The 25,445-nt window shown below is 44.1% G+C and overlaps 2 protein-coding genes across 2 annotated transcripts; both read left to right on the top strand.

Moving 5' to 3' along the window:
- Nucleotides 1-4,058: 4,058 nt before the first annotated feature.
- Nucleotides 4,059-16,267, top strand: LOC131812466 (interferon alpha-1/2-like). The gene is made up of 3 exons (XM_059142053.1): nt 4,059-4,369; nt 10,032-10,178; nt 15,300-16,267. Exons 1-3 carry the CDS (start codon nt 4,245-4,247, stop codon nt 15,988-15,990), a joined length of 963 nt encoding a protein of 320 aa, XP_058998036.1. The 5' UTR covers nt 4,059-4,244; the 3' UTR covers nt 15,991-16,267.
- Nucleotides 16,268-21,261: 4,994 nt separating this feature from the next.
- Nucleotides 21,262-21,866, top strand: LOC131812531 (interferon alpha-1/2-like). Its single transcript, XM_059142202.1, has one exon. It carries the CDS (start codon nt 21,303-21,305, stop codon nt 21,864-21,866), a length of 564 nt encoding a protein of 187 aa, XP_058998185.1. The 5' UTR covers nt 21,262-21,302.
- Nucleotides 21,867-25,445: the final 3,579 nt, after the last annotated feature.

Raw genomic sequence — 25,445 nt, 5'->3', positions numbered from 1 at the left:
AAAGAAGAGTCACAGAACAGCGGAGTCACTAAAAAGGAGGAGTTCCCATGAAATAGAGAGAAGAGCCACTGCAGCCACCTGTCGTGCCATTTCCACCTGGAGGAGAGAAGAGGGTGGGGTCAATGTCGCTCATCCAGGCTTGCCTCCAGTCTCTTCACCCATCTTGGCTCCCATATCCACATGGAGAAGCAACCCTTATCTCCTACAGGCAGGTATACCCTTACACAGCAATTCAAGTCTGGGAAGATGAATGTCTGCTTTTTGTTACATAATTAGTAATACTGGACTTAATTTAAAAAAAATTTGATTCTCTTTGGGTGCCAGGGTGGCTCATTCTGTTGAGCTTCTGACTCTTGATCTCGGCTCAGATCTTGATCTCAGGGTCATGAGTTCAAGCCCTGTGTTGGGCTCCAAGGTGTGGAGCCTACATAAAAAATGGATTCTCCTAAATTGAGTTTCTTTATTTTTTTTAATATTTTGTTTATTTATTTGTCAGAGAGAGAGGGAGAGCAATGGGCAGAGGGAGAAGCAGGCTCCTTAGAATTCAACGCAGGACTCGACCCCAAGACCCTGTGATCGTGACCTCAGCTGAAGGCAGATGCTTAACCCGCTGAGCCACCCAGGTGTCCCCTAAGTTGAGTTTCAGACAGGATGAGTAACCACATAGGTAGAAAATTCAGGGTTAAAGAACTCAGAGGAGGTGACCCTCAGGACAGTGACTCTCTTGCTCCCAAGGGCAAACACGACTCATCTGAAGAGAGGTAGTGGCTTCACATTCTGAGGGACTGGTGGTAGATCCCACAACAAGTCACATCTGGCTTCCAGATCTGTACTTTTCTCCAGATACACACATGGGATAGGGTAATCAGACAAGATGTGTACTCACAAAGGGCTACTAATAGATTTTCCAAAATTTGGGGGTGGGGCCACACCACAGGAAGGATCCCTTACACTAGCTCTGCTTCTATCTGTTTCCCCTTCTCCTTCCCTAACTCTTGCCCACACTGACTATCTGACAATTTCTTGGTTCTTAAGTTTCTTAAGTTGAGACAATGTCAATGTTAGCGTCACACAAGTGTCTTACACCCAAGTGGAAGTCTCTCTAAGGAAGGTGCCATGAAGTAAAATGTATCAGTTACAATACATACACATTGCAAATAGGTGTTGCCAATTGTTCTCAAAAAATGGCCACATTAATCTGTATTCAAGAGTGTCTAAATCCTTAGGTTCCCATACACTGACAAACACAAGATCTTATCTTTTTTTTTTCTTTTTCAGTTTTTGCCAATCTGATGGGTGACAAATAACATCTCCTAGTAACCATGAGTTGTCCTTTGTCCTTTTCCAAAGGTCCCGGTGGTAGCCGGGACCAGAGTGCAATCAGGAAAACAAAGCCCACTTCTAGCTTTCCAGTCCCTCTCCTGGAATTGAAGTGGAGTAATTTCAAAAGAAAAACAAATCTACTAGCAAAGCAGAAATACAGCAAAGGAGTGAGAGCCCCAGCATCAGAAAGCAGAGTTGAGATGAATATATTTGGAGCTAACTTTAACTTTAAGAGCAGTATGCTTCCATAGTCATTGGAAACTCATATTTCTTCTGGGTTTCCTACCCACAGACAATGCATTTGTTGCTTTTGCATTGTCTTTTTTCTGAATTATTTAAAGAAATTCATTATTCATTTTTCTTATACAAAGTTTTTAGACAACACACACTGTGGAGCAGACACACACGCGCGCATACACACACACACACACACACACACACACACACACACCTTTGGTTAGATCCCGGATGTGCTGCTCTGCCTTTCTGGCTGCCCATTCCGAGTTTCACTGGTGACATCTAAATTTGTGGTTTTCCTGTGTTCAGTGCCTAGAACTCTTTTGAGTTAAATTCATGAACTAGGTCCTGACTCCACCTAGTTTTCAGGGTTTGAAGCACAACCCGGTCGCTGAGGTATTCTGAAGTTCTGGAATCATGTACCCAACAGCCTACTTGGTAGTTGGTATCTAATAAGCATCTCAACTTTACGTTACTCAAAACGGAAATCTCCTTTAAAAACCTGGAAATAAAAGCAAACACAACTCACCCTCCTTTCTTACTGTCTACCATTCCGTTAATGACAACTCCATATTTTCAAGTGCTCAGGTTAAACACAAGAAACCATTCTCAACTCCTCTTCTTTGCCAATCATGTATTGAGTTTAATTGTCATCGAGGTTTTACACCACTGAGGGTTTTCATCCCTGAACTTGATAAAGCTCTGCCTTTTAAGCACAAGACTTCTAAAATCAACTGAATTATATTAATAGCTATGGTGCAAGCCTCCTTGAATTACTACATAAACTCTGCTTGATTATGATTTATGAATTATTAACATGGCTTCTGATTTTACTGATATTTTACTCATTATACATTGATAATTTTTTTTTTTAAATCTGAGTTTCTTATTTAATCTCTTAAAAAATACTTGAGGAGCATCTGGGTGGCGCAATCTGTTAAGTGTCTGCCTTCAGCTCAGGTCAGGATCCCAGGGTCCTGGGATCGGGTCCCACATCCGGCTCCCTGCTCAGTGGGGAGTCTGCTTCTCCATCTCCCTCTGCCTCTCCCCTCTGCCCATTCTCTCTCTTCCTCAAATAAATAAATAAAATCTTAAAGAAACACTGACCTCAAAGCTCCTACCAAAAGTTTATACATTTCATTTCATATATTTCTACTTTCATTATTCTAATAATTTCCTATGGTCCTGCACATCTTTAGGTCAAGGTCTTGTCTTTTACTCTTATCTCCCCTTCCCCCACATGGGTCCTCATAATTGAGAGTTACTGAAATGTTTGTGATTAATTGATGCCCCAGAGCCGAAGCACTTCTACATCTCTTACTCCTACCCAGTGTTCTGCACAATGTTAGGGATATTGTAGGTTCTAAGGGTGGTTAATAGAAGTGGCAAATGTAATAAGTTCAAAATAGTTGTGCCAGGGAGGGGCTCAGTCAGTTACGTCACCAACTCTTGATTTCCTATCGTCTTCGGTCACAATCTCACAGTGATGAGAGCAAGCCCCAGGAGGTCTCCAGCTGATTGCAGAGCTTCTTTAAGATTCTCTCCCTCTTCCCCACATCCTGCTCCCCCATTCTCTCTCTCTCTCTCTCTCTTAAAAAACCAAAAGTTGTGCCAGTAAAAGTGTGAAAACTTCTGTCCTATTCCATCTTTTCTGGTGAGTTACTTTGGTCTTCTCAGGTGACCTATACATTGCTAATGAGGCATTTCTGAATCTTTCCCTCAATTTGCTGCATGATTGGGGCAATTGTTTTCATTGTCCTATAGCATAAGTTTCTCAGCTTCGAAATAAGAATAATGGGAATACAATATTCCACTCAATATACCATGCCATGTTCTAGTCCCTAAATAGTGAGAATAAAACAACTCATGAAGGGCACCTGGGTGGCTCAGGGGGTTAAAGCCTCTGCTTTCAGCTCAGGTCATGATCCCAGGATTCTGGGATCCAGCCCCACATCGGGCTCTCTGCTCAGCAGGGAGCCTGCTTTCTTTCCTCTCTCTCTGCCTGCCTCTCTGCCTACTCGTGATCTCTGTCAAATAAAAAAAAATATATAAAAACAACTCATGAAGTTATCAAAATTGAGTAATTGCATAAAGCATCAGGGACATACTAAACACAACTATGATAGCTGTTACTGTGACAGGTTTATCCAAAGGTATAAAAGCCATTAGTTCCTGCCCTCACCCGCAAAGATGATTATGTCACAGTTGTGCCTTGCTTACCTCCTAATGCTATTATGCAAAAACTCTTCTTCACTTCTGAACGACGGCTTTGTGGCTAGAGTCTTCCTGGTTGGAAACTTTTTGCTTTCAGCAATTTTCATATAATGTGCCACTGCCTTCTGGTCTGCAAAGTTTCTGATGAAAAATACATACATTAAAAAAATTTTTTTTTGGCCACCTGAACATTGTAGTAGAAACTGACCTTTAAAATTGAAGGAAATCATTTGTATATAGACTCCACAATTTCCCTTTTCCTGAATTCACGTCTTTCTCCCCAGAAACAATAGTGGATCTGCAAACATAACCCACGCAGCACGCTCTCAGTTCAGGCCGTGCGTCCCGAGGAAACCATGACCCTGGTACGTCACTCCGACTAAAATACTACGCAACAAAGGAGAAGATCCACCGAGGGGCCGACCCAGAACAGGACCAGCTCTGTCTAAGGCAACGCGCAGCATCCCTCGATGGTCACGTTCGACAAGCGAGAGTTTGCTCTCCTGCTGCCTGCCAAGCTGCGGTTCTCCCACCGACGCAGCTCTGGGAAGCCAAGAGGTTCCCGTTGGTGGCTGGGGCCCGCTGGGCCATTTTGGTGAGTTCGGGCGCCGCCTGCTGGCCATTCGGTGCAGCGACGGAGCCTTGAGTGCAGGGTTTCGCGGTGGTCCAAGAGAAGCCTCGATTTCTGACTCCCCAGTTCTGCTGATGGCGGTGGTGATGCTCTGCTCCATTTCGCACACTTTATACCTCTTAGTATATGTCATCTTGTACTTCTCCAATCATTTCTCATATTCACCTAAATTTTTAACATCAGTAATTTTTTTTTTTTTTTAATCCATAAGAACCAGTAACTCAGTGTTCTCTACACTAGAGTCACTGAAATGTTTGTAATTCAGTCCCTCCCTGGTGCAGGGGCTGGAACTTCATGGGTCTTGTGTCCCAGATTCTCAAAAATTTATGGTTAGAATTAATGAAGCAATCTCAATGAGCCATCTGGGATATATTAAATACGGTTATTTTAAAATTATTAATAAAGTTATTACTTTTGCTGGTCACATTTTAGGCTCTCAGAAATAATTGTCAATTGATCATTTCATTTGGCTTATGCAAAATAATGAAATTACTTTGTCATTTGGTCTATGCATGAACACATTCAGAGGTTGAAGACGAATTAATGACGACACAGAGAATTTGTAATCAGTGAGGTAGGAGACAATAAAGGAACACCGATGTGTAAGAAGCCTAGGCTTTCGAGAAAATACATGCAATTCACTACATGCAGTTTGCACAGACATCTAATGCTGTGGGTGAGGAGATGGAGTTTGGAATCTGAGACAGCAGGTTTTTAAACCTGGATTTGGCATTGGCTTATTAGGTTGTTCTATTTTATCTAAACTCTTAGGAGGTGCTGTTTGGACACAATAGTATTCACAACTACATTGAAAGGATTGAATGGGTCCCTTACAAGGGCAAAGTATTTGTAGTTGCTATCATCAACAACATCAGTCTTGATAAAGTCTTTGATAAACTCTATGGAATTTGGTAGCTCCTTTAGGATCATCATCAAAGAGTAGCATGGTAACATATAATGAGTCAACAATTAGGATTAACATGCCATAAACAAATGAAGTAAGCCTCAAAAAATGCATTTTTCATCCCAAGTGAATGTGGAAACTAAAAAATGATTCTAATAAAACTTTGTCATACCCACGATATTTGGGGATCTTCTTATCAGGGTGTTCTGGATTGAATGTGTGTACCCAAAATTCATGTTGAAACCCTACTCCTCCGTGAAATGATACGAGGAGATGTAGTATTGGGGAGATAATTGGGATTAGGTGAGTGTATAGGGAGGAGGTCTCCTGAATGCAATCAATGCCTTTATGAGTCGCAAGATATTTTGCTTCCTCTTTCTGCTCTCTACCAGGTGAGGCTACAAAGAGAAGTTAACCATCTGCAACCCAGAGCTGAACAAGCTGACACCCCGATCTTAGACTGCCAGCCTCCAGGATCCTGACAAATACATTTTTGTTGTTTATAAGACAGAGTCTTTGGTAGTTAAGCAGCCTGCACTAAGACTGGGGGCATCACTCACTTAGCACTGCCAACATACTAGTTGAGATTGAGCCTACATATTTCTAGTTCCAATCATACTGACAGAGATGAAGCACTCATGTATAACTATTTAACTTTCATTTAAAAAAGACCTGATATCTGTGCTCACAGGGGAAAAGGTAGATGCTGAATCCAAGAAAGAAGGGGAATGATGGCCCAGTCTAAAAGGCTTGAGTAATAATGAGAATGGGAATAATGAGAAAGGAAACAGCAAAAAGTAGGCTGCCAGGAAGTCTGCTCAGGAACCAGAAGTTAATGCTGGATGCTGGTGTTTGGCTCCCCACCCCGCCCTAAGCAGATTGTCTCAAATACAACTTTAAAATAATTTTTATTCTTCAGGTTTTGAAAAAATGTTGGAGGCCATACCAGTTGTTCACTAACCATGGCCTGCTCTAAATATTTGCACCAACCATTCCTTTATTCACTAACCAGTAAGAAGGAGAGCAGTGAAATTAGCCACTTGCTGGATATCATGTGCCAGGGACCATCAATGACTTTCAGTATCTCCAGGGTCAAAAACCTTTGCCCTAATTCCTGAATTTTCCTGTCAACTTGCTAATGAAGAAAAACTGACTTGATTCCAGGGCCATTTTATTTATTTTCCTGCTCTTCTTGAAAGGGCAGCAGGAGGATATGATTTCTTTTCAATGTTATCTGCCTGTGGGAAAATATTCTCAAAGCAGTAGGCTATTTTGCATTGTTTCTTTCTTTCTTTTTTTCCTTTAAAGATTTATTTATTTATTTATTTATTTATTTATTTATTTGACAGAGATCACAAGTAGGCAGAGAGGCAAGCAGAGAGAGGGGAGGAAGCAGGCTCCCCGCTGAGCAGAGAACCCAATGCAGTGCTCGATCCCAGGAGCCTGGGATCATGACCTGAGCTGAAGGCAGAGGCTTTAACCCACTGAGCCACCCAGGCGCCCCTATTTTGCATGGTTTCTTAGTAAATCCACAGTGAATGTATCAGCTCAGAAAGAAAGGATTTACTGGTGAATCCAGACTCATTAAAAGTTTAAACGTTTTATGATTTTACACTTTATACTTTTTGATTTTTAGATGCTGATCTAAAGATCTATTTTTTAGCACAAGGTGTTTCTTTATGTTTACAATTATGATAAATGTTTATGCATATAAAGACTTACTTAACATGTCACTGTGATAGGTATCAAGGAAAAATATATCCTAATTTGCTGTCGGACTTTACTAATTCATGTGATAAATATGAACTCCTAGCCCCCAATTACACAAAAGTCCTCATTGACATGACTGGAAAAATTCTGTTTTCCCCATGCCAAACAGTTGTATTTTTAAAATATTCAGAAGATGATCCATTTCGGTACTTTTAAGAAGGGTTCAAAGTTTATTTAAACTGTGCATGCAGCCAATTTTTAACATCTTCAACACTGACGAAAGTGCTTCCATAAAGCTGATCTGCCTGAGAAACGGAAGTTCGGCCCGTGTGCATTCCTACTTCCTTACTCACATGTACACCTTCCATCTCTTTGTGAAAGAGCATCCCTCTTCCTCATCCCAGACCTCTGGTGCACTGCCCCCTGGTGCAAAACCTCTGACACCAAAGAGAGGGACCATTCCAGAAGACTTAGCTTTGGGGAGAGATTCCCTTGATGCATAAGTATAGAAGATTCTAGCAAGATGCTTAGGACTAATCAGGGACTGTCTCTCTTCAGTCTCACATTTTCTTATTCCCTTCGAAAGAACTGAACATCAAATGTGCTAAATTCTCAATCTTCTTTATCCTCAGTCCTACAACCACCATAGGCTTTATCTTGCTTCTGTCATTCTGTTCATAACCAAACGTTTTGACGTTCTCTGTCATGTCTGTTCTACTTAACATCAGGTCTTCCTGCATTCACCGGAATGTGGCTTCAGGCTCCCAGTTCTCCTGAAACTGCTCAGCCAAGGTTTCTAAGAAACTACACCTTAATGAGGTCAGAGATAGCTGTCAGTCCCCTTGGCTGATATTTCATAAACATCTGACCCTTCTGAGCACATTGTCCATGTCCAAGGCTGACCTCCAACTAGCTTCTGCTTTTCTGCTGCTCCTCCTCTCTTTCTTTTAGTGATACTCTTTCTCACATTGGGGGCATTTTGATGTTCCTCAAAATTCTTTACTAGGTGCCACACTCCTCTCTGCATATACAGATTCAACGTCCCAACTAGTTCAGAACTATTTAACCAGAAGTTAAATAAATATTGTTTAACATTGTCACGGAGACCCAAGCATTGTCAAAGATACAGATCATTCAACTGAAAAGAAGGAAAGAAGTAATCTTCAAGAGACCATCGAGTTCGTTTTCATCAATGGTAGAAAAGTCATATTCAATGATTGTTATTTTTTCACGATTTCTGTTGTTTGTGTGTGTGAGAGAGAGAGAGAGAGAGAGAGAGAAAGAGCACAAGCAGAGCACGAAGTGGCAGCGGGAGAGGGAGAAGCAGGCTCCCCACGGAGAAGGGAGCCCTATGTGGGGTTCCATCCCAGGACCTGAGCTGAAGGCAGACGCTCAACAGACAGTCACTGAGCTGTCCCTCAACTGTTGTTTCGATGTAAATAAAACAGACCTTCAATTCAGTTGAAGTAGTTGACTACACTACTATGAGCTTGAATATTTTCAATATGAGAAGTTTTGAGGTTTTATGTTTTACATTTTCACTTAATATCTGCTGTCTAATATGTCATGTGGACCACGTTGACTGGAACGCTGTTGGAGTCTTCAGGTTCCTCCTCTGCAGTCTGCAATCCTGTCCTGCCGGGTCCCCCACTGTCTCGCCAGCAAACTGGCCTCAGTGTGGGGTGGATACACAACTTCCTTTCAGCGACGATGCGCAGGAGGCTAGGCTGGCTGTGCGTGGCTCTGTCCACTGTGTCCTCCCTGCTGTCCAGGCGAGGCCTGTCATCCGGTCTCTCTTCGCCCTGTCACCACATCAACCCATTGGCCATCATCCCCTCAACTCCTCATTCTCCCATCGACCCTTATCGATGGGAGATGTCGCCCCATCCTCCTGGTATGGTGTTGCCTCATCACCCCATCGTCCCATCACCCCATTGTGTCATAGCCCCATTGTCCTGTCATTCTGTCAGCCAGTCCCCACAACGCCCCACTGTCTCAGATCCCCATCATCCTGCTGTCCCTTTCCCCGTGGACCCACCTTCCAGTTGCCTCATCATCAAGTCTCCTCATCACCTATGCCCTGGTGCCCCATCACTCCAATGTCCCATCATCCCATCATTCGTTGCTCCAGTGTCCCATTACCTGTCGCCCCATGCCCCCACCTCCCTGGGGTCCCATTTCCCACCCTGTATCTGATCCTCCCATTGTCCCTCCACATCCCCCAATCATGCCAGCTTCCCATCTTCCCACTGCCTATTGTCCTGTCCCTTCATTGCCCCGTTGACCTGCCATTGGTTGTCTGTGGATGTTGCTTATGTGTCACCTGGGCTTTAGGAGTTAAATGCAAATGGTTTCCATTTTATTATTTTTGGAGATAAAGTGACTCAGCCCATTATAATTATGTTAACTGCTGAAATGGAAAAAAAATGTTGACACTAGCTAGGTGAATGTCTAGCAGTTAGTGAAGTTTAAAACTATTTTCTGAGATGAAGCAAAATGGAAAGTTAAGATCTAAGTAGACATGTTAAGGAAATGATTTAAATTTCCAATTATTTTTAGCATTGTGAAAGATGTATAAGGATGTTCTTCCTTTACTATAATTGGTGTGTATTTGTATGAATTTTTAATTTGAATATTTTGAATGTGAAAGACTGCTCAGTAACCAGAAGTTTAATATCAATTATATTTTAGATTGTCATAGAGTGGCAAGAAATTGTCCAACCTGTAGTCCTGTCCACTGCAAACAAGTAAGGGAGAAATATGGAATGCATGATTGACTTAACTTTCATCAAATGTAGGAAAGAAAAGTTATTCTATTGTTGTTTTGGTGTAAATAAAATGTTTCGCTTCCATTTAAAAAAAGTGTCAAAAATATTCTGAGTTGGAATATTTTTAATATGAAAATATTTTAATATTTTGTCTAACATTTTAATGTAATACGTATTGTGAAATATTTCATGCTGATCAAGTGGACTGCAATGCTGTACTAGTGTTGATATTCTTCATTTGCAGGCTGCAGTCCTGTTCCCCTGGCTGCCCTACTGTCCCTCAGACAAGTCGGTCTACAAGTCAGGATAGCGCATTGTGGGCACATGACTTCCTTCCAGACGATGGTGGCAGGCGACTGGCTCTGTGGAATGTGTCCTCCCTGTGGTCCAGGTGCATCCTATCCTCCCACTGACCCAAGCTCCCATTGTCTCCATTGCCCTGTTGCCCTATTTCCCCATCGCCCAGAGGAGCCATCATTTTTTCTCCCCATCATCCCATCTTCCCACTGTCCCACCGTCCCATTGTCCCATCATCCTGTCACCCATTTGTGCCATATCCCATCACACATTGCCCCCTGTCCCTTTGCCCCATTGTTCCTTAGTCCCGTCACCCCAATCCAATCTTCCCAGAGCCCCATCATCCCATGGTCACATTGTCTCATCATCCCGTCGGCAGACTGCTCCATCCTCCCGTGGTGGCAATGCCCCATCCCCCCAGCGCTCATCATCCAGCCTTCTCCTCCACCATTCTCCCTCCACCATGACCATCGCCCATCATGCCATCGACCCGTCTCCCCTCTATCTTCTCATTTTCCTAGCTCCCATCCCATCATCCCCTCACCCCATCGTCCCATCCGGGCATCATCTCATTGCCCCATCATCCCACTGTCCTGTCTTCCCTTCCTCCAGTCGCCCCATTGTCCCATGTCCTGCCTCCCAACACTGCTTCCTTGCATGGGCCCAAAGTCCCAAAGCGTCCTGTGCTCTCGTCCCTTCGCCCCATCATCACATTGCCTAATGGCCCCATCATCTCATTATGCTGTCGTCTTGTTCCGCCATCACTCCCTCATCCCATCATATTGCCACCCAGCTACCTCAGGGCCCCATCACTCCAAAGCCCCATCAGCCATTCGCCCCCTTGCTGTCCTGTCATCTCAGCGTCCAACTGACCCATCCACCTGTCGACGTCGCCCTGTCATCAAGTGTCCCTGTCACACGGTTGCCCCTTCACCCCATAGTCCGTCCCATCACCCCTTGTGCCCTCTTCCCATCATCCTAACGTCACATCGTCCTGTCATCCTACTTTTCAAAGCCCCATCAACCCATTACCTTATCACCCCATCTCCCCCTCCCCTCATCGCCCCATCGCCCCATCCTCCCATTGGCCCATCTGCTCCCTCACCCACATCCTATGGCCATCATCGCCTAACAGAATCATCGTCCGGTCACACTGTCCTCCCTACACCATCGTTCCATTACCCCAATGTCCCATCGCCCCACCCTCCCATCATCCTGCCCTGTGTCCTGCCTCCCGTCCTGCTAGGAGCAGGTCGCGGCCACAGCGTCCGGCACACACACACCCCGAAGCTGCAAATGCCACTGAACACGCCCCCGTTCCGAGTCTCAAATCCTTTAGGAAACAGGTTTTTGGTGATCATGATCTGGCTGCAGTTTCTGCGCAGAAGCAGAGCCCAGGTCTCAGGGCTGCGCCCATTAACTGCAAGGTGCAGGACGCCCTCCTGGCTGAAAATGCCCGAAGCGAAAGCGCTCCACAGCCGCTCAGCCAGAAGGGCGGCGGAAAGGCCGGGTTTATGCGGACTATGAAAGCGGCAGGGAGCTGGTGTCTGACGGCTAAGTCAGCCCTGGGCCACCAACAGGGGCGGGAACTGACCCCGCGCACCTCCTCGTGGCCTCCTGGACAATCACCGAACTCCTCCATGGCCCACCTGTCTCGGCTAGTGGCAAGAGCCCAGCTCTGCTGCACCCCTGTCTGCTCCCCGACTGCGCATCCATAGCCCATAGCCCAGAGTGCACGACATCCTCATACTATGAGACAGCTGAAAAGTGTCCCCTCTCACACCTGCCTGAAGGACAGAACTTGCCTCAAAGTTCCTTGGGAAAGACGGACCATCACCCAAATCCAGAAGACACAAAGCACCTGTTTCCACCACCAGATGCTCCCACAGGTCTTCAACCTCTTCAGCGCAGACCACAACCAGGCTGCCTGGAGCCACGCCGCCCTCCATGACCTCCTCTCCAGCCTTCATCGCTGCCTGGGACACCGGAAGCCCAGGGAAGAAGACAACCCTGTCTGTCTGTGTCTGGGGATTGTGGTCCGGAAGGATTTCCAAAGAATCCATCTCTATCTGAAGGAGAAGAAACACAGCTGCTGTGCCGGGGAGGTTGTCAGAGCGGAAATGGAGAGGCCTTTTTCCTCCTTTCACAATCCACAAGTACAGGAGAAAGTGATAAGAGAAAGTTTGCTGAGCCCTCTAAAACACTTTGTGAAATAGAGCAGAAAAAATTTTTATATTTCGTTTTTTAGTTTTTCATTACATTTTCTGTAGAACGAGTATTATATCTGTTTCTTAGTGAAAGAGGAATCAATTTTGATGATCATCTGATGAAAAATGAATGGTACAGCTCACTCATTATTACATTATTCACATTTTAAGTAAAAAAAAAAAAAAAAAGACTATCTCCAAGCCACTGTACATATTGTGGTCAGAGCAGAGGGAGATATAACAAATCCAATCCTTTGCCTGTATTATTGAGTTCTGTAGAAAAACCAACTTCCAAACAATAATCTCATTTAATTAACATCAGTTATTTTAAATGGGGTAAGGATAAAAGGGAGGAAATGGAATCTCTCAGCGGACTCTGGAAAAACAAAAGCAGTAGGTATCTCCCACAGTTGACTGGTAGACATCTGATGCCAATATTCTTTAGAAAATATACTTAGAAAAAATATTCTTTAGAACATATATATATATTCCTTAGAATATATAAAATATATTGCTTGCCATTTGCAAGCAAGTCTATCAAATTAAAGCCCAGGATTGTAAGTGGTCACAAGGGAAGAGAGTATGGAATAGAAAAGAATTTAAAATTGATTCTCTTGGGGCACCTGCGTAGCTCAGTTGTTTTAGCATCTGCCTTTGGCTCAGCTCATGACCCCAGGGTTCTGGGATGGAGCCTGGGGTCTGACTCCTTCTCAGCATGGAGACTGTTTCTCCCTTTGCCACCCTCCCTTTTTGTGTCCTCTTTCTCTCTCCCTCTGTCCAGTAAGTAAACAAAATCTTAAAATAAATAGATTCTCTTGTGGTTTCTGTCTGATACTTTTACTCCCAAGTACAAAGCCACCAACTAAAACCAAGACTTGTGTGAAAGTTCTAGATTTTTTGAAAACTGTTCTAGAAGAGGCCTTGTTCTCTTCTTTTTCTTCTGGTGACTATTTCTGGATATGAGGGAATGTCCCTGATACAGTGATGTAACAGTGGCTATAGTTAAATCAAAATAGAAAACAGGAGTATTTTATTCTGTAGCCTGTCAAATTATTTGCAAAGGAAGAGTGTTACCTCCTACCCAAGATGGACTAAGACAGTGACCAAGTCTGGAGACCTGCTTGTGCTCTCTGCATATAACTATCCCTGGAAGGTCATTTTTCTCCAGAGGTGAAAAATAATCAAACAAAAATGCTCTAACAAGGAACTGACTCTGTTAGTGTAATAAGCCACTTCCACTAGCTTTTATATGTTTTTCAGAAAACATAATTTTTTTTAAAAAAAGATTTATTTTATTTTCTTAAACAAGTGGTTTTGTTTTTTAAAAGATTTTATTTATTTATTTATTTGAGAGGGAGAGAGTGCTAGAGACTGAGAGAGAGAGAGAGAGAGAGAGAACAAGAGCCTGGAGGACGGGTAGAGGGAGAGGGAGAAGCAGACTCCCCAGTGAGCAGGGAGCTGGATGTGGAACTCTATCCCAGGACCCTGGGATCATGACCCAAGCCGAAGGCAGACGTGTCATCAGCTGAGACACCCAGGTGCCCCAAATTGAGTTATTTTAGAGAGACAAAGAGAGTATGTGATATAGAGGAGAGGGGCAGAGGAAAGGAATTTTCAAGCTGACTCCCTACTGAGTGTGGAACCCCACTTGGGACTCCAGGCAGGGCTGGATCCTTTGACACAGAAGATCCTGACCTGAACCTAAACCCGGAGATGTAAGCTTCATCGACTGACCACCCAGGCATCCCTACAAGAGGGATATTTTCTAAAGAGCAGTTAGTTTCACAGCAAAACTGAGTATAAGATATCCAAACTTTTCGCAGGTTCCCTGGTTCTGTATTTGCATAGTGTTCCTTGAAATCAACATTCCCCCACCAGACAGAACAATTCTTCCAAGGGTGTAACAGATAGTTCTTAGGGCTGTGAACAAATCTTCAATATCACAGTGGTCTGTGGCTCTCAAAGCTCAAACTTGGAACAGTCTTACAAAACCTGCTTCCTTAGTATTTTTATCCTCTCATTGGGTTTTCTTGGGTATCACACAAGAAGCATGGACATGGAATTTGTGGAAGATACATGAAATGTCTGCAGAGAGTGCAACAGACCTGGGGCTAACATGTTGCTCTGACTGGAGGACTTTCTCTGGATCTCAAGGGCACCCCGGGACAGGTGGTCTTTGCTTACTCGTGAGCTGCCATTGGCTGTCTTGCGGATGTTTTTTTCTGTCTGAGCCTTGATGTGATGTGGTCTTTTGGAATTAAATACAAATAGATTACAATTTATTACTGAATTCTACAAAATGTATTCAGTACATCAGTAATTATAGATAGAGCTAAACAGAAAATATATTTTGAAAATACCTTGATAAGTAACTAGTAGCATGTGAAGTTATAATTTATTTTCTCAGCTGAGGGAACATTCAAATTCAGTACACTAAAAATGTGTAACTAAATAATTTAAGTTTTCAAATGTTGTTAGGAACTTGGAATGGTTTAAATATTTAAATATATGAATTAATTATTATGTCTTTGTAGAAATTGTTAACTTGCATGTGTGCTATGTAAATTACAAATTATATAAGTAAATATATTATAGGTCACTCATCAAATTTAATTATACTGTTAAACATCAATAGCCTTAAAATTTGACACTAAGCTTAAAATTATTAGTCATTCTTAACCCTGCATTGAATTAAGAATAAAAAGAGTAACTTGACACTTTCTTTTATATGTACAAAGCTCAGATATAAGTACTGTACATAACTGTATAAATATGTATCCATTAATACTGTACCCATTAATTAATACTGTATTATTAATTTCTCTAGAAGGTTCAATTAAAAAACATCAGAGGAGACTCTGGAGGCAAGGGAAATCATGAAAAATATGTACATAGAGTTAGGAAACAGTGCTCTAAGCCAGTAGAAGGTGAAGAAAGGATAGCCAAAAGAGAAGTAGAAAGTAAGGGAAATGTTCAGAAATTGAAAACTCCTGTGTCCCCTACTTAAGCCACCTGCACAAGAGAAGATGTTCAGAGAAGCTAGAACCACGGTTCCCAGACGTGCCCACCCCAGCCAGGCCAACAGCATCTGTAGGATCTCCCATGGCCCTGCCCTGCTCCTTCTTGGTAGCCCTGGTGGTGCTCAGCTGCCACTCCCTCGGCACTCTGGGATGTGACCTGCCTCGGGACCACAGCGTGCTGAACTGGAGGGCCTTGATGCTCCTGCGACAAATGAAGAGAATCTCCCTTATCTTTTGTGACAAGTACATAAATGACTTTGCCTTTCCCAAGAAGGTATTTCACAGCAAGCAGCTGCAGAAGGCTCAAGCCCTCTCTGTCGTCCATGTGACGAAGCAGAATATCTTCCACCTCTTCTGCACAGAGGCCTCACCTGCTCCTTGGAACACGACCCTCCTGGAGGAATTGTGCTCAGGAATTTATCAGCAGGTGAATGACCTACAAGCCTGTCTCATGCAGGAGGCAGGGGTGGAAGAGATGGCCCTGGTGAATGGGGACTCCATCCTGAGGAACTACTTCCAGAGAATCTCCCTCTATCTGCAAGAGAAGCAATACAGCCCTTGTGCCTGGGAGATAGTCCGAGCAGAGATCATGAAACCCTTGTATGCATCAATGATCTTGCAAGAAAGATTAAAGAGCAAGCAAGGAGACCCAGTTCAACATGGAAATGATTCCCTCTAACTAATAATATCAGACTTTCCACAGTTCTGCTGTCTGGAGTGTCAAAGTCACTCATTTCTGCTGTTGTCATGGCATGAGTGGAATCCATCTGTCACATGTTCTCAGCAGTACTAAGCAACATCACGTGAACGGTACAAGCTCCTGTGACTTTCAGATGATCATGCTGACCTGCCTATTTAACTATTTCACTATAAGATTCAAATTATTTTTCTCTGTATAATACAGGCACATTTTCACTTTGTGGCAATACAAATATACATGCTATACATCTATTAAATTTTTGTTCCTTAAATGTTTTTGTAGAAAATTTCTTTTATTTGTACTTGTTTCTTATTGAAAGAGAAGGGGAACCTGGGTGGTTCAATTGGTTAAGTGGCTGCCTTCTGCTCAGGTCACGATCTCACCAGCCTCAGATTAGATCTGCTCAGCCTCCTGGCTCAGTTCAGAGTCTGCTTCTCCCTCCCCCTTCTCTTGTGCTCTCACTTGGGTGCACTCTCTCCCCCTCTCATATAAATAAAGAAAATCATAAAAAAAGAAAGAGGAAACAAGTGTGATTACAATGTGAAGAAAAAACAGATGGTACAACTCAGTATTTCGTGATTCACATTAGAAATAATACCACACACTTCCTGGAAGTCAGTTTGTATGTTGTCCTCAGGATAAAGACAGATGTAACAAATCCAATCCCCGTCTGTGTCGTTTAGTTTTGTAGAAAAAACAACCTCCAAGCAGTAATCATAGTGAATTAATACCAGTTATACTAAAGGGTAGAAGGAGAAGAAAAGAATATGGGAATTCTGAAAGTAGAAAAGGAAGCAGACAGGTCAGGAAATAGAATCAAAAGCACTATCCACCTTCCACATCACGCTGGTAGCCATCCAAGTGCCAATATCCTTTACAAAATGAATCTTTGAATCTGCCATTTACAAACAATTCCATTCACTTAAAGCCCAGCAAGGGAAATGGTCGCCTGGGAAAAGAGTGTAAAATGAGAGAAGGATTTAAAAGTGATGCCTCAAACCACCACTGGTCAGGGTAGCAAAGAGCCACACTGCAAACAAAGGTGGAATGGTCCTAAGGCAGTAGGATAAGAGCGAATATTGGTTAAGAGTCTCTTTCAAAGCCAAGAAAGGCTTCAAGGAATTGCATCATTGCAAAGGGTGCATGGAGAGGGTCCATAAAGCCAGGAAGTAGACGGTTTGTGTCCCTGGGTATGAGCTGTTTTGACTGAATTACTCACCAGAAACCATACTGGAGGAGGAGGAAGGGTGAAGAACAGAAGAGAAGTTAGTGATTATAGAAACAAAATAGTTTTGAGAGATTTACCTTCTTTGGACAAATTTAAACTTGATAAAAAAATGAAAAAAATAATTGAAATGGGTGATGTCTTCTAAGCCATGTAAAGCATATAAAGAAAAGCAAACAAAAAAGAAAGGGGATGAAAAGTGTACAGGAACATTCTGTAAATCAAACTACCCTGTTCTATTGAAGACTCATGAATAGAAAGAACTGAAGATGAATTGGGGGCCAGGGCTCACCCCACTGTTTCTCCAGGGCACCAGAAGCCCTCAGGTGCAGCGCCCAGCCCCTCTGTGGGGATCCTGCTGGTTCCCCTTGGCAGCATCTCAGCTCTGGGCTATGAGCTGCCTCCTGGCCCCGGGCAGCTTCACAGGAAGACCTGCTGCTGCTGACACAAGAAGGAGCATCTGTTCCTTCCCTGACCCAGGGACAACTCCTCTGGGACATGGTGCATGGCCACCAGTTCCAGGAAACCGGGGCCACCTAAGTCCCCCATGAGATGCTCCAGCTGGCCTTCACCCTCTTCCTCACCAGGCGCCGTATTTGAAGCCTGAGCCCATCCCTGCTGGGGAAACTCCACGCAGGGCCTCAGAGGCAGCCAGAATCCAGACACCTGTGTGGTACCCGTGACAGGAGTGGGGGAGTCTCCCCTGGGTTTGAGGGGCCTGGCCTGGCATAGAAGATGTGCTTTCAGCAAGTCCACTTATATCTGAGAGAGAAGAAACAGAGTGACTGCCTGGGAAGGAGTCGGAGTCAAAATCAGGTGACCCATCTCTTCCTATTTAAATGAAGACATAAGGAAAGGGAAATGATAAAAAGGAAGAAAGCAGGAAAGGGACCTTGAAATGATATTCTTGACCTACAACACTAAGTCATATGCCCATGAGTTCCATCCTTCTGAGGACTCCTCTTTCTATTTTAGTCATACAATGTGTTGAGTTAAATTACTCAGCATTGTGGTTGGATTATCTCTAAGGGCCTCCATCCGCAGGACAGAGCTAGCCTGAAGTAGTTCATGTGTTCACGTATTGTAGGCTCCTCTGGATTCTGGATCAACACTGAACCAGCTGGAACAGTTTTCCTGACCTCACAGCTACAGCAACAAGAACAAAACCAACAACCCCCAAATGCAAGAAGACAGAAAACAACTCTTCTTAGATCCACTCACAGCTGAGGTCTGAGGGCCAGTCTCAGCGCTGCTACCAGGAAAAAAAGGAGCGCTCAGACAATCACACTGGCCAGGAGCCGGTATTGGTAGGAACTCGAACTATTACGGAAGCCTGGCTCGAGGCTCTGTGTGCTTCCACTGGGCAGTTACAATGTCTAGGCCTCCCTAGTCAGTGGAGCCCACAGGTTTGTGTGTTGTACTTTTGGAATCTCTGCTAGGCTGCCCCTGTGAAAAGCAGAGGGAAATCTGCTGGCTTTGCCAGCAGAGGGAGGGGGAAAGCAATCACTCTAGAATAGTCTGAGGCTACCTCTTCACAGTGCTAGAGGCCAAGAGGATCTGTGACCAGGAGCCTGAAGGAGGGAAGTCAGGAAGAGGGGACAGCAGACTTCCCACTGGAGATGCTGGGGTGAGTCTGGACTCTCCAACAATGCACGTCCTGGAGACATTAAATCGCAATGTGTCTTGCGTATTTTGAAATCGAGGCATGGTGCTGAACTTCCTTCCATCCCACGTGAGTGTGGAATGAGATGCCCTACAGCTTTAGAGAACCTTTAACTTTTATGGCCTAGAAGCAGAAGGGGAGCCTGTCAAGGGCACAGCGATGGGGCAGCCAGAGCAGGTGGGACGCCACCAGGGAAGAATGATCTCCAGGAAGTGTGGCAGAAGGGAAGATTCAGAATTTTCCAAGAGGAACCTCAGGCAGGAATTTATCCCATGGGCTACAGGACTGTGCCCTGCATCTGGAATTCTGCTTCCATCTCCTTGTTTGATCATGAGAACCTCACTTGAGCTCTCTGCAGCTCATTTTCCCCAGATGTAAAGTGAGGTGGAAATATTCCTAGAGCTGTTTTGATTATGAAGTGGCACATTTCATCTAGTATAGATGCTAGTATTTCATACTAGCATCTAGTATCTTCCACTGAGTGAGAGTTTAACAGATGGGGATTATATTCTTATGTTTTCCCCAAAAAAGTGATCTTCTCTTAGCCTTTTACATATGACTGACTGCAAAGGGCTGATCCTCCAAAATATCGTTGTGAAAAAAAAAATACCCATTCCAAACAGGTGTCCTATCCACTGAATGAAATTAGTTACACAGTAATGTTATATGTATATATATATACACTGTGCCTATGTCCGCATACTCCATATGTTCTGGTACAGCACATGTCCCCTTCCTCCACGCCCTCCGAGATCCCATCCTTTCACCCTCCAATCACAGAGTTTCCCTCTCCCCAGTGGAGAAACCTCCTGTGAGCTCCCCTCCCCCCTCCCTCCTCAGGAGCCTCTCCTGCCCATTCACACAGCTGCTTCCTTTTCCTTTGTGGCTTCTGTCTGGCCCTTTTACTTCCAATTACAAAGCCACAAAGAAGAACACAAGTTGTGTGAAACTTCCAGGTTTTTTCGAAACTCTCCTAGCAGAAGCCTTGTTGTTTTTTTTCTCCTGGTGACTATTGCTGACCTGAGGGAATGTCCCCACTGCAGTGATGTCACAGTGGCAGGAGCAGAGAGGAGATAGGAGCAGGAGGCTGCTGTTCTGTGGCCCGTCACAGTCTTTACAGGGGAGGCTGCCAGCGAGGGGGCAGGGTGGGCTAGACAGTGACCAGGTGTGCACACGGGCTCTTGTTGTATGTAGAAGTCTGTCCCCTGGTGGGGGATTTTTCTACAGAGCAAGCAAAGAAACACCAAACAAACACAAACAAAAACTTTCCTGGAATGAACAGACTCTGCTAGTGTTATAAGCCATGAACTTCAACAAAAATACCCTTAAAAAAAAATAGAGCAGATACATTCCCAGTAAAAGTGAGCAGAAAGTCCTGAGTTGTTTCAGGTTCGCCATGGTCGTGAGCTATTTCCTGTCCACCCTGCTCTGGAGCTGCCTGGTCTCTCCCACATAACGGCATCCCCCCACCAGAGGGAACACTGTCCAGTTGCTTCCCACAATGTAAGAAGTAGTTCTAGGGTTGGGAACAAGGCTTCAACATGCCATGGGTTGTCATGTGGACATTGCTGGTGTTTGAGCCTTGTTTTGATGTGGACTTTGGAAATGAAATACGAATAGATTCTACATAATCAATTAATTCTTCAAAACTATTCATTGTATCAGGAATATTATCTGGTACTAAATAGAAAAATATTTTGAGAATAACTTGATGAGTATCTAGCAGCAAGTGAAGTTAAAAATCATTTTCTCATTGGGGCCATACTAAAATACAGTACACAAAAAACAAACATCCAATAAATAATTGAATAATTCATTGGCTGTTAGCAATTTGGAATGATTCTCAGTATCTAGGGACACCGATATTATTATGTCTTTCTACAAATTCTTAATTAGCATTGTACTTATATACTTCCATTTAAGTAAGAAAAAACTGAGAAGTCATTCATCGTAATTAGATATCCAGTAAAGAATAAGTAGCTTAAACTATAGTTCTCAGTTGAAATTTTTGTCCATCTTAACACTGAATTAAATATACAGTAAAATGAACACTTTCTTTTCTAATCTATTAAGCAGAGCTATACATACATAACTATATAGACTGTAGATCCATGTTACCAAGATTTGTTGGAAGGTTCAAATACATAAATATTCAGAAGACTGTAACAGGAGGCGGCAATAGGAAAAAGAAACGGTTGAGAAACCCATGCTCTACAACCCAGGAGAAAGTGTAGAAAGAAAAGGAAAAAGAGAAGTAGAAAGTAAGGGAAACGTTCAGAAATCGAAAACTCCTGTGTCCCCTACTTAAGTCACACGCACAGGAGAAGATGTTCAGAGGAGCTAGAGCCACGGTTCCCAGACGTGCCCACCCCAGCCAGGACAACAGCATCTGTAGGATCCCCAATGGCCCTGTCCTGCTCCTTATTGGTGGCCCTGTTGGTGCTCAGCTGCCACTCTCTTGGCTCTCTGGGATGTGACCTGCCTCAGGACCACGGCCTGCTGCACTGGAGGGCCTTGATGCTCCTGCAACAAATGAGGAGACTGTCTGCTAGCTCCTGTGACAAATACACAAATGACTTTGGCTTCCCCCAGGAGGTGTTTGATGGCAAGCAGATGCAGAAGGCTCAAGCCCTCTCTGTCATCCATGTGACGAACCAGAAGACCTTCCACCTTTTCTGCACAGAGGCCTCACCTGCTCCCTGGAACACGACCCTCCTGGAGCAATTATGCTCGGGACTTTCTGAGCATCTGGGCCACCTGGCAGCCTGTCCCCTGCAGGAGGCAGGGGTGGGAGAGCTGCCCCTGGTGAATGGGGACTCCATCCTGAGGAACTACTTCCAGAGAATCTCCCTCTATTTGCAAGAGAAGCAATACAGCCATTGTGCCTGGGAGATGGTCCGAGCAGAGATCATGAAACCCTTGTATGCATCGACAGTCTTGCATAAGAGATTGTGGAGCAGGAAGTGACACCCCTTTCAAGATGGAAATGGTTCTCTCTGAAGAATACTATCACACTCCCATGTGTCCTGTAGTGTCAAAGACTCTCATTTCTGCTGTCATCATGACATGAACTGAATCAATTTGTCACATGTATTCAGGAGTATTAAACAACTTGAAGTCAACGTTACAAACACCTGTTGCCTTCAGATGACCATGCTGATCTGCCTATTTAGCTATTTATTTATTTCACTATTTATAAGATTTGTTATTTTTTATTGTATTATATTAGTTGCACCTACTCTTTGTGATTAAGAGAATTGTATATGTTTTACATATATTAAATTCTTTATTTTCTGTTCATTAAATGTTTCTATAGAAAAATTCTTGCGTTTGTTTCTTTTTGAAGCAGGAAACAAGTCTGATTACACCCTGATGAAAGAACGGATTGTCCTACTCTCTCACTCGTGATTTCATTTTCACATTAGACGTAATCGCATCGACTTCCTGGAAGTGCATGCTGTCGTCATGGGAAAGGCAGACTTCATGAGTCCAATGCTGTGTTGGTATCTTGGATTTTGTAGAAAAACTAACTTTAGAATAATAATTTTAGTGAACTAATATCAGTTATGTTAAAGAGAAGAGTGAGAAGAAGAGATAATATGAATTCTGTAAGTAGAAAAGGAAGCAGACCTGTGAGGAAAAAAATGAAAAGCACCGGATATGTTCTACATCATACTGGTAGACTCCCAAGTACGAATATTCTTTACAAAACGGATCGTTCAGGGGCACCCGTGGTTGAGTTGCTTAAGTGTCTGCCTTAGGCTTTAGTCATGATGCTGGGGCATGGGATCAAGCCCTGTGTCGAGCTCCCTGTTCAGCTGGGAGTCTGCTTCTCCCTCTCACACTCCCCCTGCTTGTGCTCCCTCTCTGTGTGTCATATAAATCAATTAAATCTTTAAAAAACACAAAACAAAACAAAACAAAACAAAAAACAAATGGATCCTTGATCCTGCCATTTACAAGCCATTCCATTCACATAAAGCCCAGGGAGGGAAGTGGTTGCCTGGGAAGAGAGCATAGAATGAGAAATGGTGCTTCAAGCCTCCCTAGTTAAGGGAGAAAAGAGCCACACTGCAAACAAAGGTGGAATGGCGCTAAGGCAGTAGTATAAGAGCGAATATTGGTTAAGAGTCTATTTCAAAGCGGAGAAACGCTTCAAGGAATTGCATCATAGCAAAGGGTGCATGGAAAGGGTCCATGAAGCTGGGAAGTAGAAGGGTTGTGACCACAGGGACCACCTGTTTTGACGGAATTACTCACCAGAAACCATACTGGCGGCAGAGGAAAGGCAAGGAACAGAACAGTGACTATAGATAGAATATAAATATAGATCTGGGAGATTTACCTTCTTTGGGCTAATTAAACTTCCATGAAAAAATAAACTAATAATTGAAATGGGCGATGTCTTCAAATGTCTTCTAAGTCATGTAAAGCATATATAAAAAAAGCAAAAAAAATGAAAAGGTATGAAAAGTGTACGAGAACATTCTGCAAATGAAAACTACCCTGTTCTATTGAAGACTCATGAATAGAAAGAACTGAAGATGAATGAGGGGCCAGGGCACCCCCCACTGGTCCAGCAGGCCACCAGAAGCCCTCAGGTGCAGCGCCCATCCCCTCTGCTGGGCTCCTCCTGGATCCCCGTGGCAGCATCTCAGCTCTGGGCTGTGAGCTGCCTCCTGGCCCCGGGCAGCTTCACAGGGGGACCTGCTGCTTCTGAACAGAGGAGGAGCATCAGTCCCTTCTTCTGAACCAGGGACACCTCCACTGGGACAAGGTGCATGGCTGCCATTCCAAGAGGTCCACACCAAGTCTGTCCTCCTTGAGATGCTTCAGCTGACCTTCACCCTCTTCCTCACTGGACCCCGCTGTTTGCTGCCTGAACCCGCCCCTGCTGGGGCAGCCAGAACCCTGGGAACCTGTATGGTACCTGCGATGGGAGTGGGGGAGCCGCCCCTGGGTTTGAGGGCCCTGCCCTAGCCTTGAAGTCATGCTTCCAGAGAATCCATCTCCATCAGAGACAGAAGAAACAGAGTTACTACCTGGGAAGGCGTCTGAGTCAAAATCCGGAGACCCATCTCTTCATATTCAAATGAAGACATAAGAACAGGGAAATGATAAAAAGGAAGAAAGCAAGAAAGGGACCTGCAAATGATATTCTTGACCTACAACACTAAGCCACATAGCCATGAGTTCCATCTTTCTAACGACTCCTCTTTCTGCTTCAGCCATACAATGTGTTGAGTTAAGTTACTCAGCATTGTGGTTAAGATGTGTCTGTGACAGGACTGTCCCTAAGGGTCTCCATCACAGGACAGAGCTAGCCTGAAGTTGTTCATATGTTCATGTATTGCAGGATCCTCTGGTTTTGGGATCAACACCGAACCATTTGGAACAGTTTTCCTGACCTCACAGCTGCAATACAAGAACAAAACCAACAACCCCCAAATGCAAGAAGGTGGAAAACAACAACTCTTCTTAGATCTACTCACAGCTGAGGTCCTAGGGCTAGTCTCAGCGCTGGTACCAGGAGAAAAAGGAGCACGCAGACAATCACACTCTCCAGGAGCAGGCAATGGTAGGAACTTGAGCTGTTACGGAAGCATGGTTCGAGGCTCTGTGTGTTTCCACTGGGTAGTTACAATGTCCAGTCCTCCCTAGTTGGTGCAACCCACTGGTACCAGGAGAAAAAGGAGCACGCAGACAATCACACTCGCCAGAAGCAGGATAGGAACTTGAGCTGGATAGGAAGTGATAGGAACTTGAGCTGTTATAGAAGCATGGTTCGAGGCTCTGTGGGTTTCCTCTGGCCTTTACAATGTCCAGTCCTCCCTAGTTGGTGCAACCCACTGGTTTGTGAGTTGTACCTTTGGAATCACCACTTGGCAGCCCCTGTGAAGAGCAGAGGGAAATCTGCTGGCTTTGCCAGCAGAGGGAGAGGGAAAGCAATCATTCTAGAGTAGTCTGAGGCTACCTCCTCACAGTGCTAGAGGCCAGGGGGATCTGTGACCAGGAGCCTGAAGGAGGAAAGTCAGGAAGAGGGGACAGTGGACTTCCCACTGGAGATGCAAGGGTGAGTCATGTCCTGGAGACATTAAATCGCAATTTCCTTTGCGTATTTGGAAATCGAGGCACTGTACTGAAAGTCCTTTTGTCTCACATGAGTGAAATGAGAAGATGCCCTAAAGCTTCAGAGAATCTTTAACATTTAAGGTTGAGAAGGAGAAGGGGAGCCTGTCAGGGGCACAGCGAAGGGGCAGCCAGTGCAGGTGGGATGCAACCAGGGAAGAATTTTCAGAATTTTCCAAGAACCACCTCAGGCAGGAATTTATGACATGGGCTACAGGACTGTGCCCTGCATCTGGATTCTGCTTCCAACTCGTTTGATCATGAAAACCTCACTTGGACACTCTATAGCTCAGATGTAAAGTGAGGTGGAAATATTCCTAGAGCTGTTGTCATAATCAAGTGGCACATTTCAAAGCATCTAGTATCTTCCACTGAGTGAAAGTCTCATCTTGACAGATGAGAACTATTATTTTATAT

Source organism: Mustela lutreola, chromosome 12 (genome assembly GCF_030435805.1).
Source record: "Mustela lutreola isolate mMusLut2 chromosome 12, mMusLut2.pri, whole genome shotgun sequence".
Lineage (NCBI taxonomy): Eukaryota > Metazoa > Chordata > Mammalia > Carnivora > Mustelidae > Mustela > Mustela lutreola.
Note: the sequence above shows the minus strand (reverse complement) of the source record. Positions and strands in the feature narration are given on the sequence as shown.

Coding starts and splice junctions, on each gene's coding strand:
- LOC131812531 (XM_059142202.1), top strand. CDS start 21,303: ATGGCCCTGTCCTGCTCCTTATTGGTGGCCCTGTTGGTGCTCAGCTGC.
- LOC131812466 (XM_059142053.1), top strand. CDS start 4,245: ATGGTCACGTTCGACAAGCGAGAGTTTGCTCTCCTGCTGCCTGCCAAG. Junction 4,370..10,031: donor GGGCCCGCTGGGCCATTTTG/GTGAGTTCGGGC, acceptor CTTCATTTGCAG/GCTGCAGTCCTGTTCCCCTG. Junction 10,179..15,299: donor GTGTCCTCCCTGTGGTCCAG/GTGCATCCTATC, acceptor CCCCTACTTAAG/CCACCTGCACAAGAGAAGAT.